General features: G+C 56.9%; 2 protein-coding genes across 5 annotated transcripts; both read left to right on the top strand.

Moving 5' to 3' along the window:
- Window positions 1–1,271: 1,271 nt before the first annotated feature.
- On the top strand, window positions 1,272–9,740 carry PHF13 (PHD finger protein 13). The gene is made up of 4 exons (XM_070603710.1): window positions 1,272–1,956; window positions 4,371–4,472; window positions 6,023–6,557; window positions 7,132–9,740. Exons 1-4 carry the CDS (start codon window positions 1,411–1,413, stop codon window positions 7,356–7,358), a joined length of 1,410 nt encoding a protein of 469 aa, XP_070459811.1. The 5' UTR covers window positions 1,272–1,410; the 3' UTR covers window positions 7,359–9,740.
- A 5-nt stretch (window positions 9,741–9,745) lies between these two features.
- THAP3 (THAP domain containing 3) lies at window positions 9,746–17,989 on the top strand. 4 transcript variants are annotated; one of them, XM_070603724.1, is made up of 6 exons: window positions 9,746–10,744; window positions 13,844–14,036; window positions 16,349–16,405; window positions 16,790–16,894; window positions 17,185–17,242; window positions 17,338–17,989. In XM_070603724.1, exons 1-6 carry the CDS (start codon window positions 10,584–10,586, stop codon window positions 17,619–17,621), a joined length of 858 nt encoding a protein of 285 aa, XP_070459825.1. In that variant the 5' UTR covers window positions 9,746–10,583; the 3' UTR covers window positions 17,622–17,989. The 4 variants fall into 4 exon arrangements, with proteins under 4 accessions (XP_070459825.1, XP_070459828.1, XP_070459832.1 ...); XM_070603727.1 differs by lacking the exon at window positions 16,349–16,405; XM_070603731.1 differs by having other exon boundaries at window positions 17,185–17,989.
- The last annotated feature ends 292 nt before the right edge of the window (window positions 17,990–18,281 follow it).

The following is an 18,281-nucleotide window of genomic DNA, read 5'->3' as shown; positions in this document are numbered from 1 at the left end:
TGACAACTCTGTAAGAAGTTGTTAATGAGTTTCCACCAGCCAAGTCCAATGTCTCTTTTTACCTTCCTAGTTTTTAGAAAGCACCTCAGTCTGTTACCAGCTCTGGGGAGCCCTTCTATTGGGGAAGATATTGCTGAAATAATAAACAGTAACAACAGCAATGGTAAACTATTTACTGAGCCAAGGACTATGCTAAAAACTTTATAGCTTAGGTAACTGAGGCTCAGAGAAGTATTTTTAAGATAAACCCAGTCTCTTAACCACTAAGTGTTCCCATCAGAATTATCTTAACCACCTAAGTAGCAATAGCCAACCCATGCAGCACTCGCTGCCTCGGAAATAATCTCATCTCTTAGGGGTTCTTCCATCCATCGTTTTGATTTCGTCTGTAGAAGAGTCAGATTTCTGATATGAATTTGAAATTTCACGTCACTCTTTTTTAACACAAGTTTCTTTGTCTTCAAAACTCCCAAATATGTTATGGACTCATCTGCATTCTGTATACAGATTTTTTTTTTCCCCTTTCAAATGGTGGTTTAACCTGTTACAGAACGTCAGGCCTCCTCCCGGTAATTTAATCGGAGCAGTTAATTTTCAACTAAGTGTTCAGAGTCAATCAACCTTCAACACATAACGCTGTAAAACACTCTGCGATCCAGCATTTCAACACTGCAAATTCCTCAATTAAATATCAATAAACAAAGTCAATGCCAATAGCGAATATTTCTATCAAGTGTCCGCCTCGCCCCACAGTTAAAATCCTGTGAGGAACAGATTCAGGAAATCATTCAATTAAAGTGAGAAAACAGGGGCGGTCCCAAGGTTAGGCGAAGAGGGAAAGAGAACGAATTTAAAGCAAACATCTTCTAACAATCGCTAACTCTGGCCGAGTGTCTTTAAACGCGGTAACCCGACACCCCGCGGACCCTCCGGGGACCGCGGCGCCCCGGAGCCTGCGCCCGCTCGGCCGCACTCCCGCCGGCCCGGGCCCCCGGGGCGAGGAACAGCCGGCCAGAAAACCCGCGGCCGCGAAAACAAGTTCGCTCCACCCGGCCGGAGCGGCTGGGGGCCGAGCCGGGGGGGCGGCTGCGACGTCACCCCTGCCGCCCCTACTCCCGCCCGGGCCGTGGGGACCCCGGCCCCACAAAGGGGCACGAACCCCAAGTCTCAAAGGAGAAAGGGGAAGGGCCAGCCGCCGCCCCCGCCCTCCGCGACCGAGGCCGTCAGCCGCGCCCCCACCCGCCGGGATGACCGCGCGCGCCCCCGCCCCCGCGAAGACCGCGGCGCTGCCGCTCGCACCGCCCCTCCCCCACCGCCGAGCCGGCGCGAGCCCCCGCACCTCCCCCGTTCCGGCGGCCTCAAGTCCCGGAGACACCGCCTCCGCAGACCGGGCAGCCGCCGCTGAGCTCTATGGGGCTTGGAGTCCTCGAGGAGGGCTTTGTGCGGCTGAGCCGCGAAGTTGGGGACTACGACTCCCACAATGCCCCGCGCTCGCCCCCGCGCCACGCCCCCTCGCCGTTGGCTTCCAGTCGCCCCCAGACTACATTTCCCGACAGCCCTCACGGCTCTCCCGCCCTCCCTCCCGAGACACGAGCCCGAACTGGGCGTCAGGTCGGGGAGCCGGTCGGGTTCCCGCTCGCCGCCGCCGCCCCCCGCAGCGACTCTCCCGCTTCTCCCGCCGCGCCGGCCGCGGGAGCTGCATCGCCAACTCTGCTTGGCCGTGGAGCCGCCGGCCCCGGAGCACAGAGCCCGGGACGCGACACACCGAGCCCCCCATCACCTCCAGCCGGGGCGACCCCTCTCGGGTCCTCCCTCGCCCTGCGCGGCCGCCGGAGCCCCCAGTCCCGAGCGGCCTCGCGGCCCGGCGCCCGCATCCCGGCCCCTGCACTCCCGCAGCCGCCGCCCCTCACCCTGAACATGGACTCCGACTCCTGCGCCGCCGCCTTCCACCCGGAGGTGAGTGAGAGCTGCGCCCCGATCGCCCCCGACCACCCTCACCCCTCTCCTGCGCTCGCGGGAGCCCGACCCCCGCGGGCAGAGCGCCGCCCTCCCCTCCCCCAGCTTTCCCTCGCCGCTGCCCCCCCCCCCCCGGCGCCCAGCCCCGCCCCCCATTCGGGCCCGCGCCCCGTCCTCCCGCCGGCCTTCGCCTCGGCGTCCTTTCCGCGGGCGTCCGCGTCCTGCCGGCGCCCCTTCCCCCCTGCCGCCGCGCCCACTCCTCCCCGGCCTCGCGTAGCCCCGGGACCTGTCTGCGCCCCCGGCCCCTCCCCACCGGCCTGACTTACCCCTTCCCCTCCCCCGGGGAGTCGGTCCGAGCCGCCGCCGCCCTGCGCTCCCGCCTCTCGGAGGACTCCCCCTCCCCCTCCCCCTCCCGGAGGGGCTCGCGGTCCCCCTCTGACTGGGACTTCGCTCCGCAGGCCCCTGCCTGCTCCCCTAATCCCCCAGGCCGGGTGGGCTGCGCCCCGCCCCCTGACTCCCGCGCGGCCCGCGCGGCCCCCGCCCCCTCCGGCTCGGGGGTGCCTAGTCCTTGGGGGTCCTCCCCCTGCGGGGGCCGGAGCCATGCCCCCATCCCCGGCGCGCTCGCCTCCCCCTCCGGGGCCCCCGCCCCCCGCCCGCGGGCTCTGCTCGCCCCGCCTTTCTCCCTCCTTCCGGGGATCGGCCTTCGGTTCTCCGGGCCGGCCCCCCCCGGCGCTCCCGCCGCGTCCCCTGTCCCCTCCCGAGGCCCGCCGGGTCCGGGATGCGGGTCTGGTCGCGGGTGGATGGGGGAGGGGAGGCGGCGCCGGCCGCGCTCGCCCGCTGCGGTGCCGCCTCGGTGATTCGCGGGGCCTGCCAGCCCCCGACCCCGAATCCTGCCCTCCTTCCCGCGCCCCCTCCCTTGCGGGATGGGCCCCGCACCTTCCGGGGCCGAGTGTCGGCGGGGGGCGGTTTCCGCGGGGGGCGGGAGGGCGGGGAGGGGACCGCACCGCCATCTGCTTTTCCTAAAGGCGGCCGGGGCGGCGCTGCGGGCGGGGTGGGGGCGCGCGGGTCCCCCGCCCCGGGCCGCGGGCGCCGCCGCCTTCCGTTCTGCGTCGGGGCTCCTGACCCACTTCTGCACGTTCCCCGCCGAAATAAAAGTTCTCCCTGAGAGTTTGAGGGCCGAGGGCTGCGGGCCTCGCACCCTGGCCGGAGGGAGGGCGACAGTTCTTCCCGGGGGTGGGTGCAGGATTTCTCGAGCACAGGAGACGCTGGGTACCGCGCTGCGCATAGTGCTCCGCTAACCTGCGCACCCCTCGGGGTCTCAGCGCCCGACGGGTGGGGGTAGAAGGTGGTTTGTTATAACCAAGTTGAGAAAGTTAGAAGTGGAGCCCTTGCAAGGAAACCTGCAGCCAGCACGCCGGTGCCGCTTGGCTCACTGGGCTCGTCTGTCCTTGGGAGGGGCTGGGCTAGGCGGGCCCAGGAGTCCACCCCCCACCCCCCCTTCTCCTCCCCTGCTATCACTCTAGCAGGGCGATGGGGCCCTAGGCTCTGGAAGTGTTAGCTGAGCATGTAAGGATGGGGTTGAGGTGGGTGATAAATGCTTAAAAAAAACCTCAGTAAATATGCTAGTCGAATAAGCCGAAATAAAGCACGGTTGTTTTGCTCAGTAGCAAATAAGGGCTCTTTCTCCCGGAGCTGCTCTCCTACTCAGGAGAAAATCCATTCTTGTCGAGGGTGTTTCCAGATTGACTGACAGGACACGCAAGCCAAAACCTCCAGTACTTCATCTTCAACCTGCAAATAAGACTAGCAGGAGTGTTTCTGGCTTGTTCTGAGTGGGGGAACATTGGGGTGCCTGGCCCCCTGGAGGTTGGAGCAGTGGAGGGACCAGCAGGAAGTGCCTCCTGGAGAAGAGAGGGCGGTAGGAGGTGGGGGCGGTCAGGCAGATTCAGTTGCAGGGTCCCAGGCTCAGGGAGCTCTGAAGGTAAGAAGTAGCTGACTTTTGAAATCACCTAAAATACTTTAGTTTCAGCTGCAGCAGGAGTTTGTTTTCAAAATGGAAAATCTGTAGCAAGAAAAGTGGTCATTAGAGCCCTGGATAGGCCTGCAGAAACTGATAGATAATGTCAGAAAATGCCACATGAGTGCTAAGAAATAGACTTTTGTACAAGCTTTTATATCCTAACCAGTTTCCCAGTATTCTTTGCATAACGTTATAATACTCTCTTTTAAGCTTCTGAAAACAGTGTTATTTCTTGACCTGAGCTTACCTTATCTTGTTTCTAGAATGTTTGCAGATCTAGCAGTATGTTTTGAGTGGTTGACATTAAAAGCTCCAGCTTGTTTAGCTTTGTTTCTGCCATTCCAGCTACAAATGTCTCCTTTCAACCACACTCTGTTTTCTCATCCACTAACAGGAGTACTCCCCCAGTTACAAGAGGCGCAGGACAGTGGAGGATTTCAACAAATTCTGCACCTTTGTCTTGGCCTATGCTGGCTACATCCCTTATCCGAAGGAGGTAACCTTCAGCACTTCTGAGACCTTTCTTGCTGGCAGTGAAACCAAAGTGTCTCATAGGCAGTGGGGTCTGGAAGGGTTGTGCAGGAGGACTTCAGACAACAGTCAAGCAGAAATCCTTCTTGGAAACTTAGGCCAGCCTGGGAAGGGGTTCCTAAAACTCAGAAAATACAGGCTGGGGGCCAGCTCGGTGGCACAGTGGTTAAGTTCGCCCGCTGTACTTTGGCAGCCCGGGGTTCGCTGGTTTGGATCCTGGGTGCGGGCCTATGCACTACTTACCAAGTCATACCGTGGCAGGCATCCCATGTATAAAATAGGAGAAGATGGGCATGAATATTAGCTCAGGGCTAATGTTCCTCAGCAAAAAAAGAGGAGGATTGGCAGTGGATGTTAGGTCAGGGCTAATCTTCCTCAAAAAAAAAAAAAAAAGAAAGAAAATGCAGGCTTGTCCAGAAAAGATTTAATAAACTTTCAAAGTTTGCCTGCAGATAACGTATTTGATATCTGTCTGCTCTTAATGTCCAGTACTTATTGAGTGCTTTCTAAATGGCCAGGCGCTGTTCTTGGCGCTTATCTGATGTGAAGTAGGTGCTATTATTTATCCCTGTTTTAAAGATGGGGGCACAGGGTCACAGAGAGGGAGCTGTGAGGCACAGTGGTGGAGCCTGGAGTTCAGCCAGGTGGTTGGCGGGTCCACCCAGCTGTGCTTGGCAAGCAGCCTCCTGGTGGTTGTGCATGTCGTATTAGAGGATCTTCAGAGACTCGTGGCCCAAATCCCACGTAGTTTAAGGGAAGTTTTTTCCTTGCTAAGAAATGGGCAGAACTGTGACCAGCACTGCCATGGTGCTCTAACTTCACGAGCCTCATTCATATTGTATGAGGCTGAAAAGAAAGGAATCCTAGGCGGCCACGTGCAGCATAGGTTTATCATTCCCACCGCCGTCTAGGTGGGTGATGCTTGCTTCGTGCCACACAGAATGTTGCTACCATTGCGAATAAAATGCGTGAATGATCTGAAGGAACCACAGAGTTTAGCTCACTGCTTTGGGGTAATAGTTACCAATTTTGATTTTGCAATAGTTTGTGATGTCTCTGTTTTTGAAAAAGTATCAGAACATTCTCAAAACTAATGTAAATTGCCTTAATTAAAAAAATACATCCTTTGGGAGGACAATTGGAGGGGAGATTTTACAGTTGTGGAAAGATAAGAGGGTTTGAGAGGGTGTCTTGGGCACTCTTTTCGCAAATACTTATTGAATGTTGATTGAGTTTCTGGCTCTGGGCCGCGGGCTGAGGGTTCAGCAAGGGTAGGAGTTTTGCCCCTCGTGGGTTCACATTCTGTCTGGAAGGTCACAGTAGGGTACTAATGACATCGTTCCTAAGGAATAATGCTCATGAGAGCTGGGAAGCTCAAGGTTGTGCGAGGGCACGTCTGTCTGCAGGCCTGACCTGGCCGGGGCTGCCTGCGGAAGCTCTGCTCGGGACCAGCTCTTGTTGCCGGGGAATGGTCTAAATAATCGGAACCCGCCACCTTTGCCTCTGTCCTTTCAGGAACTCCCTTTGAGGAGCAGCCCCAGCCCTGCCAACAGCACCGCTGGTACCATTGACAGCGACGGCTGGGACACTTCTTTCACTGACATCTCATCCGCGGTGCCCTTGCCAGTCTCTGACCGCTGCTTTGGCCACCTGCAGCCCACCCTCCTGCAGCGAGCCAAGCCTAGTAACTTCCTGCTGGACAGAAAGAAGACTGACAAACTGAAGAAGAAGAAGAAGAGGAAGCGAAGGGACAGTGACGTGCCCGTGAAGGAGGGGTACATGGGGAGCTTAATGAAGCTGGAAGCTGCTGATGCATATGTAGAGACCCCCACGAGTCCCACCCTGCAGGATATCCCCCAGCCCCCCGGTGACCCCTGCTCGGGCTGGGACTCCGACACGCCTTCCAGTGGATCTTGTGCCACGGTGTCTCCTGATCAGGTCAAAGAAATAAAAACTGAAGGCAAACGGACTATTGTCCGGCAGGGAAAGCAGGTGGTGTTCCGGGACGAGGACAGCACCGGCAATGATGAGGACATAATGGTGGACTCAGGTGAGTGGTACCTGAAGTACGGCCACGCTGTTGGCTGGTAGTCAGAAGAGAGGTGATTGTAAGCAGGGTCTCAGCGGTCCCTTCCGTAGAGTGTGACAGCAGAGTGTGCCCCCCTATGTCTAGGGAGAAGGGTACAAGAATCGGGGCACTGAGATGTTAGGAAGGAGAGATTGCAGCTAGAAACAGCTGAGATTCCAAGACAGACCTCAAAATAGAAAAATAATGTAGCTCATAAGTAAATATCTCACGGGTAATTCCTGATACTACGTGTTTTAGTGCCCTTTGTCGTGCATTTACAGCATTTTCAGAGAGGGCAGTATCGGACGTAAGTGAAAGTTGAAATCAGTTTCATTTGTTGAGGATCAGGTCTCAGTGCAGCTCAGCTGCTCTCTCCCGTTGGAGAGTGGCCCTCCTGGTGGAGAGGGATCCTGGTGGAGAGCGGCCCTCCTGGTGGAGAGGGATCCTGGTGGAGAGCGGCCTTCCTGGTGGAGAGGGATCCTGGTGGAGAGGGATCCTGGTGAAGAGGGATCTTGAAAAGTTTTTTCCCTCTTGTTATGTGTTTCTCTTCTTTCAGATGATGACTCCTGGGACCTTGTCACCTGCTTCTGTATGAAGCCATTTGCTGGCCGCCCCATGATAGAGTGTAATGAGTGCCATACTTGGATTCACCTGTCCTGTGCGAAAATCCGGAAATCCAATGTTCCGGAAGTGTTTGTCTGCCAAAAGTGCCGGGACTCCAAGTTTGACATCCGCCGTTCCAACCGTTCCCGAATGGGCTCCCGGAAGCTGTTTCTGGACTGACTGCTGGCGAGCAAAGAGACTGTGGATGAGGAATCGGAAGGGACAGTGGGCTTTTTGGCCCCTCTCTTAGTTGAGCACAGAACTCTCAGCTCTGGTGCGGGCAGACCCCTGCCATTCAGGTGCCTAAGCAAAAGGACAGGCTGTCCAAGGTATAAACTGTACATAGCCAGTGACTGAATAAATCCTTGTTGGCCAAAGCTGCTGCTGGAGCTGTGTTCTCTGCAGTGGAGGTGGACTAAACACCCAAGTGCAGTGGGTTTGGCTCAGCTGAACATGAGGGTACATGGTAGTTGTGAATTCTTGCTCTCATTGTTAACCAACTCCCGTCGATTGGAACAAGTGCTAGCTGTTACTCCTGCTTCCTCTGTGTTGGGAGAGGAGGTGTTCAGTTTCCCTGGCCTGTTAATGAACAGCCATACTTGTAAGCTTTTTCTCAAGTCTAAGTCTTTTACCATAAGTGTCCGTACAGCAACCATCAAAGCTGCCCCTGCCTTTGTGGTCTCCCGTCTCCCCTGCCTCAGTGGCTGCCTGCTGGAGTTCTCTGCTCTCCCTCTGAGAGGAGCCCCAGGGCGGTGGGCTGGCTAGTGATCCCTAGGTTTCCTTCTGTTTGTTAAAAGGGACAGTATATGGCCACTTCTCTGTGGAAAGGGGGTTGGTTGGGGGGTTGAGAGGTAGCCTGTGTTCATAACTCAGTTTCCTGTTTTGCACGATGTAAAAAAACCTGTCTTTTTGCACGATATAGCCAAAAGTATTGGCAGAGTTCTGCCTTGGTGCCCTTTCTCTCCAGTTGGCATTTGAGGTCCTGGGGGTGCCCAGGCAAAGTGTTTTCAAGCGAGGGGGCACTTAGATTCTCTCCTTGTCTCTTCCCCTTACCTTGTTCCAGTAGCAACATAAAGGTTAGGCAATCACTGGGGAATGGCGTTCCTCTACATAATGGGGTAAAGAAAAATTGGGAGGAAGCCTCTCCCATGGGTGATTCTTAGTATGCCCTCATACAGGCTGGCCTGCTGGTTCCACAGGGCAAGGTTAGGACTTGAAGCCTTTTCTTTGTTTGAATTGGTGAGTGAGTGATACAGTAACGTTGGCCTCCAGGAATATCCCACTGAATTGTGCAGAGTTCCTTAAATCTGAACTAGGACCCTGGATTGAGGAGACCCCTACGCAGGTCAGCTCTGGAGAAGCCGGGGAGTTTGCACCTGAAGCCCCTGCAGGGCCCTGCTCGGGGGCCGTGAACCCTGGGATCCTGGTGGTTTCCAGAGTTCCAAGGAGAGGAGGGCTTCAGTGCTCTCCGAAATTGACATGACTTTTTAGCAGTTCAAATACTTGTTCTCAAAAATGTTTTTTTTGTAAATCGATGGATGTGTTTTCATAAACGTTTCTTGTAAAGCATGAAAAGGGAAAAATGGCCAGGTTAGTCATATTTATTTACTGCAGGATGGACCCCTAGTCTCTCTGCCAGGGCCTTCTCCACAGGGCTCACTTGTGTGGGGCCACCAGGCGGACTCCGTCCACATTCTCTCACTGAAGCACCAAGGGGGTTGAACTGTATTTGGCTCCTTGGAGCCCATATTTTGTCGTTGTATCTTTCATGCTTGACCAGCCAACTGCCTTTTTTTTTTTTTTAAATTCTGTGTTTATATTAACAGAAAAATAGAAATAGTTTCTGAAACCCAGTTTATTGTGAAGATCCCCAAGGGAGAAGTTCTGCTATAGAGAAAAATAGTGAGAAGCTGGCTTAGAAACAACCTTCTCCCCAGACAACTGTCTGGCTCTGACGAGGGCAAACATCCAGGAAAAGCTGGAGAGGAATTTGCCAAAGATCTGCCCCTGACATTGCCTGTCCAGTGTCTTCACCGTGAGAATAGCCAAAGTTCCAAAGTGTTTTTCTCCTTTTCAAAAAAAAATTCCACAAGGTTTTAAAAGTGCGTTTAAGAGTACGTGTGATTTTCGGGTGGAAATGCCAGCGCTGGCGGCTGCTGCATTACTCTTAGAAGGTGCGGTGCCTGGTGACGCCTCTGCAAGGCATCGGATAATCATCTCGATTTCTGTTTCCTTCGTTTTCTTTTGTCCTTCTACCAGATCTATCCCTGGGGGTGGTGTCTAAGAAGTCAGGACACCTTGGTTTTGTGTTCCATTGAGCTGGGCAGCTGCAATCAGCTTTATGCAAATTAGGCATGGCCCGTCTAGGGGCTCCTGGTTGGTGGCTAATGAAGTGAGGGGAGAGAAAGATGTCACCCCAAATGTAGGCCCCTCCCATTGGCTTTGGCCCGGCCAGACACTTAACATCGTTTACATGGTTCTGTGTAATGAAGTTTATGTGTATAAAGCGAAGCTGTTTCTGTGAAACTGTATATTTTGTAAATAAATATATTGCTACTTTGAGATTCATGTCTGGCTTGAGGTGTTTGTGCTGTTTGCTGAAGGACAATTGTGTGTTTCTCCCTTCATCACCGCCCCCAAACCATGGTTACATGAAGACTTGGGAAGTTAAAGTCTGAGTGTGGTTTAGCAGGATGAAAAATGCCCACAGCCCCTAATATATCTTTCCAGTAAATTCTCCAGAAACAAATCACAGTATGAATAGACAGGAATAGCTTTCACAATTTCTTCATGAAATTGTGGATTAGCTTAAACCCCAGTGAGTACCTGCTTTGTAAAGCTGCAGCCTCCTCTGAGCTGTAAGCAGGACTGAGATCTCTCTAGGGTGCTCATTCCACCCCTTTACAGTTGGGGCTCCCAGGGGCCTGAGGCTGTTCTGTCAATCAGCTATGTCTGCCTAACTCGGACCAACTAGTGGTCAACTAGTACCTCCTCCAGAGACATTCAAGCAGCCAGAATCTACCTATCGACACCTTGAAATCTTGAAAATACTGGCCAAGTTGGGCGTTGAGCGTTACTCTGGTTTCCAGTTCTCCAAGGTTGTTGGTGGGTGTGATACTGGGGGCCCCAAAGCAAGGAGGGGAGGGCTACGAGCTTCAGTGAACCGGGGTGAAACTTGCACCGGCCAGCCCTGTTGGGAGTGTCGGGCCTGAGTTGGGCCCGAGAGCACCCTTTCATGTGGCACCCAGAGCTCGCCCGACTCTGGAGCAACGCGGGTCGGGGGCACCGCATGAGATACTGGCCCTGGAGCAGAGCCAGGCCAGCCTGCACCTCCTGGCGACCCGGCAGGCCCCGCCCTTTCCACAGGCCCCGTCCATTCAGGGCCCCGCAGGCCACACCCACCTTATGCCCCGCCGCCCGGCCGGCCCCGCCCCGCCCGCAGGCCCCGCAGCCGCCATCTTTGTTAGGGGCGGCCGGGCCTGGCGTGTGGAGATGCCGAAGTCGTGCGCGGCCCGGCAGTGCTGCAACCGCTACAGCAACCGCAGGAAGCAGCTCACCTTCCATCGGTGAGGCGCGGGGCGCGGGGGCGCGAGGCCCTGCCCGCTTCACCCGGGCCGCCCGCCTGCGGCCCCCGCCGGAGCCCGAGGCCTGGTGCACCGGGCGGGCCGAGGGCGTGCGGCCGAGCCTTCGCGGGGGGGCGGCGGCCCGGGGGCCGGCGGGGTCACGGGCGGCGAAGCCTGGCGCCGCCTCGGCCGGCCGGGGCGCGTGAGGAGACGGTCGAGGGGCGCATGGCCTCCTGCCGCCGGCCAGGCAAGCGCGTGCGAGGGGGCGGTGGGCCGGCCCTGCTGCGAGCTCGGGTCTCGGCTCTTTCCCCGGCAGAGCGCACCTAGCACCTAGCACCGCGCAGTTACTGAGTGCTCGTCCCCTCCAGGTCCCAGGGCCTTTATCTTGTCCACAGAGGCAGCCTGAGACGCAGTAGGTGTCCAGTATTTGCTGAATGCATTTGCTGAATGAATGGGAGACGGTGACGGCTGTCGCGTTTGCGGTGCCCTCTGCAGGCCTCCTGTCGTGAGGGAAGCGTGGAGTGGCGGAGGGAGGACGGCCCCGTGGGCGGGGAGTGGGGCCGGGCGCGCTGCGGCCGCGGGAGTCCGGGGAGGACGGCGGGGTTTTGGAGTCCGTCCCTGGCTGTCCCAGCAGAGCTCGTCCGTGGGGCCCGTTGAATGTTGCCCGCTCCCGTCAAGGTGGCAGCCACTGCCCGTTTCACTGTCCCCTTTCGAGCACCACTCCAAAGGGCTGCTGCGCTCCTTGTCTGCGCCGCCTCTCCTCCTCTCATCATTGTCTTTTGCAAAGTGAACGTTTCTGTTGAAGTACTGTAGCACACTTTCAGAAGAGTGCGCGGCCGTCAGTGCACAGCCCAGCCGGTCTAACGCAGTGAACGCCCCATGTGACTGCCATGAGTTAGAACATACTAGCCCCAGGAGACCCCCAACCGCATCCCCGCCTCAGCCCCTCGTCCTTCAACGTCCCCAAGGGTAACTTATATCCTGCTGTCCGTCAGAGTGGATTGCTTTGGCCTATTTTGAACTTTACGTGAATGGATTCACACAGTGTGTGCTTTTCTCTGTCTTTTGCTCACCATTATGTTGATGAGAGTCATCCTTGTTGCACGCAGCAGCAGTTCGTTCCTTTTCATTGCTGTGTAGTATTCCACTGAAGGTATGCACCAGAATTGGTTTGTCATACAGTTGAAGCGCCTCCGGATGCCTCTGCTTTTTGCCATTACAAGCACATCGCTCTGGACATCTTTGCTGGGATGAGTCTTCTGGTGCATGCACCTGTACTTTTTGGTCGGGTATGCACCTGGTGGTGGAGTCGCCCCTGGTTCTCTCTCTCTTTTTTTTTTTTTTTGTTTTTTTGGAGGAAGATTAGCCCTCAGCTAACTACTGCCAGTCCTCCTCTTTTTGCTGAGGAAGCCTGGCCCTGAGCTCACATCCGTGCCCATCTTCCTCTAGTTTATACGTGGGACGCCTACCACAGCATGGCTGCCAAGCAGTGCCGTGTCTGCACCCGGGATCCGAACCAGCGAACCCCGGGCCGCCGAGAAGTGGAACGTGCAAACTTAACCGCTGTGCCACCGGGCCGGCCCCCATCCTGGTTCTCTCTTGAACCCATTCCAGTCAGACTCTTGCCTCCACCACTCCCACAAAAGAGGTCTGCCAAGTCCCCAGGGGCCCTTATGGTGCCCACTGCAGTGGTCTGTCCTCATCTGAATTGACCTCTCTGCAGCATTTGACACACTGACCACTGACCCCTTGAGACTCTCCGACTTGGCTTCTAGGACACTTCCTGGCCTCTTCCTTTGTCACAGTGTCCCTTCTCAGTCTCCTTTGCTGGATCCTCCTTATTTACAACACCAGACGCTGGAGCATTTTGGGGTGAGGGGCATGGCTCTGTGTTGTCCCCGTCCACACTTGCTCCCCAGGGCTCCGATCTCACCCAGGCTTATGGCTTTACCACCCTTTATGCAGGGACAGTCCCCACATTGACATTTCCTGACATGTGTATCCACCTGCCACTCCACTCCAGCACTTGGGCATCTACGAGTCACCTCAGGGTCTGCCCCGGTGGCCTAGTGGTTAAGTTTGGCAGCCCAGGTTTGGTTCCTGGGCGCAGACCTACACCACACGTCTGTCAGTAGTGGCCATGCTCTGGTGGCAGCTCACATACAAAAAGAGGAAGACTGGCAGTGGATGCTAGCTCAGGGCCAATCTTCCTCAGTAGAAAAAAAAATCGAATGTATAAAACCAAACTTCCAATCCCCAAACCTTCCCTTCCTACAGCCCCACTTTGCCCCCCAATCTTAATACAGGAAACTCCTTCCTTCTCTCTTTATTTCATGGCCCACAGGCAAACCTTATTACGTGGTTTTCAAATTATATCCCAGATCTCCTGGCTCATTATCCGCTCCTGCTGACACCCTGGTCGCAGCCACCAGGTGCCCTCCTATGGCAGCCAGGGTGGACGTGGTCCGTCACCCTCTGCCCGGAGCCTCCAGGGACTCCCCATCTGCCCAAGGCCCGCATCCTGTGGTCCCCACCCCTCCTCTTGCTCTGTCTCAGCCCAGCCTGCCTGTGACCATTCCTCGCACACGTGGGGCACGCTCCTGCCAGAGAGCCTCTGCTCTCTTCCTTCTGATACCCACACAGCCTGCTCTCCCACTTCCCGCAGCCTCTGCTCAAACGTCACCTCTCAGGTGACCTTCCCTGACCATTCCCTACTCCTTATTCCTACGCAGTCTACATCTGGTCTACCGTCTGTCTCCCCGTTCTGGAATGCAGGCTCCGCGAGGGCGGGCTGTCTTCCTCACTCCCACATCCCACCACCAAGAGCAGGGCCAGGCTCCTGACTAACGAACGAAACCCCACCTGGCAGACATAGCTTCGGAAACAGCTCGCTTGGGCCCTTTGGCCACATTCATAGTCTCAAGTTTCCTACTAAGGATGCTGTAAACAGCCATGACAGAAGCTCCCAGAAATCAGATGCGGTGGTTGAATTTTCCACGCTGTCCAGTAAAATACTGTGTGGTGATGTGAAAATTCCACGGGACTCGGAAGTGCTGCCTTGGGCGTTGCGGATTCCCTCACGTCTGCTTCCTTGCCCCTCAGGTTCCCGTTCAGCCGCCCGGAGCTGCTGAAGGAATGGGTGCTGAACATCGGCCGCGGCAACTTCAAGCCCAAGCAGCACACGGTCATCTGCTCCGAGCACTTCCGACCCGAGTGCTTCAGCGCCTTCGGGAACCGCAAGAACCTGAAGCACAACGCCGTGCCCACGGAGTTCGCCTTCCAGGAGCCAGCGCAGGTGGACACACTGCTGTCTTTCTCCCCAGATCCCGCCTGCCTTGGGAGGGGGGGGGTGTTTGCGGGGCGGGCAGCACTGTCGAGCCTCTGGTTCCGAGCCCAGCCGGCCCTGCCGGCCATGACCCTCACTGGAGGGAAGTCGCAGTTTAAAGCCACTTTAAAAATAAATCACGCTTCACAGCTGGATGCCGATGAAGCGGCTGAGTGGCGAGTGTGCCGGGAGCCTGGGCCTTGATGCATTTCACTTCTGCTGGGCCTCCTGCGGGCTCAAGGCCACGCGGCGAAGACCTTCCCAGCGGAAGGCAGCCGGCTGTGGTGCGTTGAGACTTTGTCCTGTCCTTCCTGGTAGCCGGCCGGGGCTTGGGAGCGTGTAGTCCAGACACTGTGCCGCTGCCACTCTGCAGGTCTCCACTCAAGTGCTCCGTGTGCCGCGCGTGCCAGCTGAGGGCTCTCTCCAGGGCACGGAAGGACAGGGCAGGTGGAGTGCTGGGGGGAGACGGGCCAGTGCGGGCAGAGGTGGGAGGGATTGGGGCACACTCAGGAACAGCATCGGCTCAGGCTGCTTGCAGAGGCCAGACGGTTGGACAAGCTGTGGGTTTTTGGGTGAGGGTTGTGGCTTTGGAAGGCTCCCTCTGGCTGGAAGCTGGTTTGGAGGCCACTGTGGTGTCCCAGGTGAGTGCAGCCATGTGGCCTGAGCTGGTGGTGAGTGTGGTGAGGAGAGGTGCAGAGTGGATGGACTTTGCAGAGCTGGGGGGTTGAGAGGGAGGTGGTCAGGGAGAGCAGGCTCGCTGAGCCCCTGCAGGGTGGGCTTCCCTGATTCCCTGAGGAGTTTGGTCCTGTGCATGGCGAGTTAGGCTTCCCAGGGGGACACTGAGGTAGGTGTGTCTTGGGGGGCAGGATGTGTGGATTTGGCTCCGGAGAGAGTTCACGGGCACTTGGATGTGGAAGCCGTGAGGGGGATTATATTGAATTTCATAAATCCTAAAGGTGTAGCGAGTCCCAGAGTGTGGGCTCCACAGCGGGGCACCCGTCTGAACCTGGAAGGCAGAGTGCTGGTGGGACAAACCCAAGGCTGCCAAAGCCCTGTGGTAGTCTGATTTTATTGGGAAAGAGAGAGAAGGGAGCTGGTGGAAACAGGAGTTGAGTTACAGGGTGTGAGGAAGGACAGGCAGCCATTTGTGAGCAGACGCGCCCAGAACGCCCTGCGTCAGGGCCTCTGCCCATTGATCTTTCCCAGACACCCTCACGCTTGTGGCCTTACCTCCAAGTCCGTGTTCACGTGTCCTCTAGGAGGGACCACCCCACCTGTTTCCACCGCCCTTGCTGGCCCTTGCCTCCCTCCTGCTGTCGGTCTTTCTAGCACCTCATCCGTCCCGCTGCGCCGCTCTCGGTGTCCCCCTTGTTTGGTCTTCTCCCTCCAGTGTAAGCGCACGGGGACGGGCCATCTCACGGCTTCGTTCCAGCCCGCGCAGCGTTGCCTGGCATGCTACTCAGCCATAGGCCAGGCAGCCTCTGGTCTGGAGCTGCTGAATGCATGTTTGGTTTGTTGTTGTTTTAACACGGAAGGCCTTTTAGTTTTACTTTATATACGTGTTTTTTTTAAATTGTATTTTATTGTGGAAAGAACATTTAACACAAGATCTACCCTCTTTGCAGGCTCTCAAGTGTACACAGGGCAGCATTGTGGATGGTAGGCACGACGTTGTACGGCAGGTTCTGGAACGTCCTCCTCTCTCTGAGCTGAAGCTCTCTGCCCACTGATTAGTGCCCCCCCCCCACCCCCGCGCACGTTTGTGAATAGAGCCGTTTGATCACTTCCACCTTCAGCATCTGTGGTGAAGTGTTTGCCCCTGAAGGAGGAGATTCGTCTGATCTCTGGGGGACATTTGTGACCTTGCTCCTTAGTGCTTCCAGCCCCCCGGGCAGGGAGAAGTTGATTCTGGCCCTGTAGCCTTGGCCCCGCTCCGGGGCTGCCTGGGCACCGCAGGCTCTGAGTCAGAGGTTTTCTACTATGTGGCTGCCATTCATTGAGCAAAATGAATCACCTGCTGTGTGCCTAGAAGAATGCCAGGCCCTGTGGTGACACGTATGAATTAGGTCCCTGGCTTCATAGGGACTTGTTCATGGGCCTCTAACCCAAGATGTGGGAAGATCTTTGGAAAAGAACAGCAGCTGGGTCTCCGGGTTTAACCGGACAAAGACGGGGCTGAGCAAGGGGGCAGAGCTGCCCGAGACCCAGTACCTGGCCGTGGGGTTCTCGGGGGCGCACGTTGCCCACTCGCCCCGTCTCCAGTAGCGCCGTGTCTCTTGCAGCTGGTGAAGGAGAGCACAGCCCCTGACAGCCAGTGCGGAAATGTCGACTCTGAGGAGGTGAGTCTGCTCTGGCGCTCACGGGCCTTCGGACTTAGGCTGTGAGATGGAGACTGAGCAGCGTCACCTGCCTGCCAGGCTGGCAGCTGGGGGCTTGTCGTGCTTTCTCGTCAGCTAGGGTTTTGGATTCTCTCTTTTCCTAGAAAAGGGAAAGCAGAAGCCTCTCTGTTCAATATCAAGCAGCGGTAGCTGCTTACAAGGCCGGCTCGCGCCCTGTTCTCAGGGGCTGGTCCTAGGCCTGTGGAGGAGGAGGCTGGCTGTTTCTGCTGGTCCCCTGGCAGCGGCCACCGCCCGGAACACCGGAACAGTGCGCAGGGATTACTGGTGGGATAGACAAGGAGCAGCTGTCTGTGCTGCTCAGCTGCCTGCCTCTGCCCTTCGCAGGTCGTGTCCAGGGTGGGGGCCGGGGAACGCGGCCCAGGCAGGAAGGCGGACACTGCGCTGGAAGCGCTGCAGCTGCCCCCAAGTGCCCGACGCCCTGGAGAGCAGGTAAGGTGCTGGGCTGGCATGGAGGCGCGGTGTGGTTGGCTGGTCTCGGCACGAGGGGATTCGCTGCAAATAAAAATGAAGAAAACTGGTGCTGAGACCACAAGGACCGTGGCATGGAGCCCCGAGTCCAGACCCCCCTGATGGAATGAGCTGCGACCCGGCGGGTCTGGCTTTCAGGAGAGCTGCTGGGAGTGAGTGCTGCCGCGGGGCAGGGCTGAGCGCGGAGCCACGCTGCCCTCTGGCCCTCCAGAGCCTTGGCCTCTGGGCGCTCCTAATCTCTCCCTCCTCAGGTCCTGCCACACAGACCAGAAGCAACCAAGGCCCCCAGTCAGCCGGCCAGCCCTACAGGTCTGAGAAGGGCCCTCCCCGCACAGCCATCGGATCACAGCTATGCCCTTTTGGACTTAAATGCTCTAAAAAAGAAACTCTTCCTCACTCTGAAGGAAAACGAAAAGCTCCGAAAGCGCTTGAAGGCCCAGAGGCTGGTGATGCGGAGGATGTCCAGCCGCCTCCGCGCCCACAGAGCCGGGCAGGCAGGTCTCCAGGGGACTCCAGAGCAGCAGAGCTGAGCCAGACAGCCGGGCTTTCTGCGCGGAGCGTCTGGGAGGTGGGGCACTGGTTTCAGGACTCTGGCCGTGGACCTTTCAATCCTGCTCCTGCCACTCAAAATGGCAGTGAGGCATGCCAGCCCCCGGTGAGGATTCCAACGCCATCTTGGGTGGTTTAGTGGCATCAGGCCGGGAGTGGGTGGGGCTGTGAGCATGACAGCTTAGGCCGCCCCGAGGTGGCAGCCTCAGCTGTCCTTTCAGCACAAGCTGGGCGAGCATCTTTGGAGCCATGGTGTGGCAGACACCCCCCCCCCCCCAACAGGGAGGAAGCACATTACCTTGAGGGGCAGCTTGGTCCAGGGACAGACTCAGTGCATGGGGTCACCCCCACCCCCCTCACGAGAGCCAGTGATGGCAGTGAGTGGTCCCCCCCATCGCCTGGATGGCTGGCTCGCTCAGGGGCTCAGACTGGCCTCTGTTCTAAGGAGTGCCTCCTTTCCAGCCTGGTTTGAGTGAACGATGCAATAAAGTGTCTTCCCACACTGCAGTTTTTTCTCTTTTATTTACAAGCAAGCACTAATTCGAGGTTCTCCTGGTGCTTTGCTGCTGCCAAGAAGACTGACTTCCTGTTTCCCATTGAAGAGCAGGCAGGGCATGACTACCTTTGACTACAAAAAAAAATGTGATTCTAGTTAAAGAAAGAGAAAACAGAAGTCTTAGCCTAAGTGATTTCCTAAGTCTGCCCTCTGTTCCTCAGGCAGATGTCTGATGTAGAAAAACCAAAGCCCAGCCTCAGGTGAAGCCTCATGGTTTAAAACATGGTTCCAGCGTGGAACAAC

The sequence above is a fragment of the Equus przewalskii genome, chromosome 2, assembly GCF_037783145.1.
Source record: "Equus przewalskii isolate Varuska chromosome 2, EquPr2, whole genome shotgun sequence".
Taxonomy (NCBI): Eukaryota; Metazoa; Chordata; class Mammalia; order Perissodactyla; family Equidae; genus Equus; species Equus przewalskii.
This window is presented reverse-complemented; position numbering and strand designations above follow the sequence as displayed.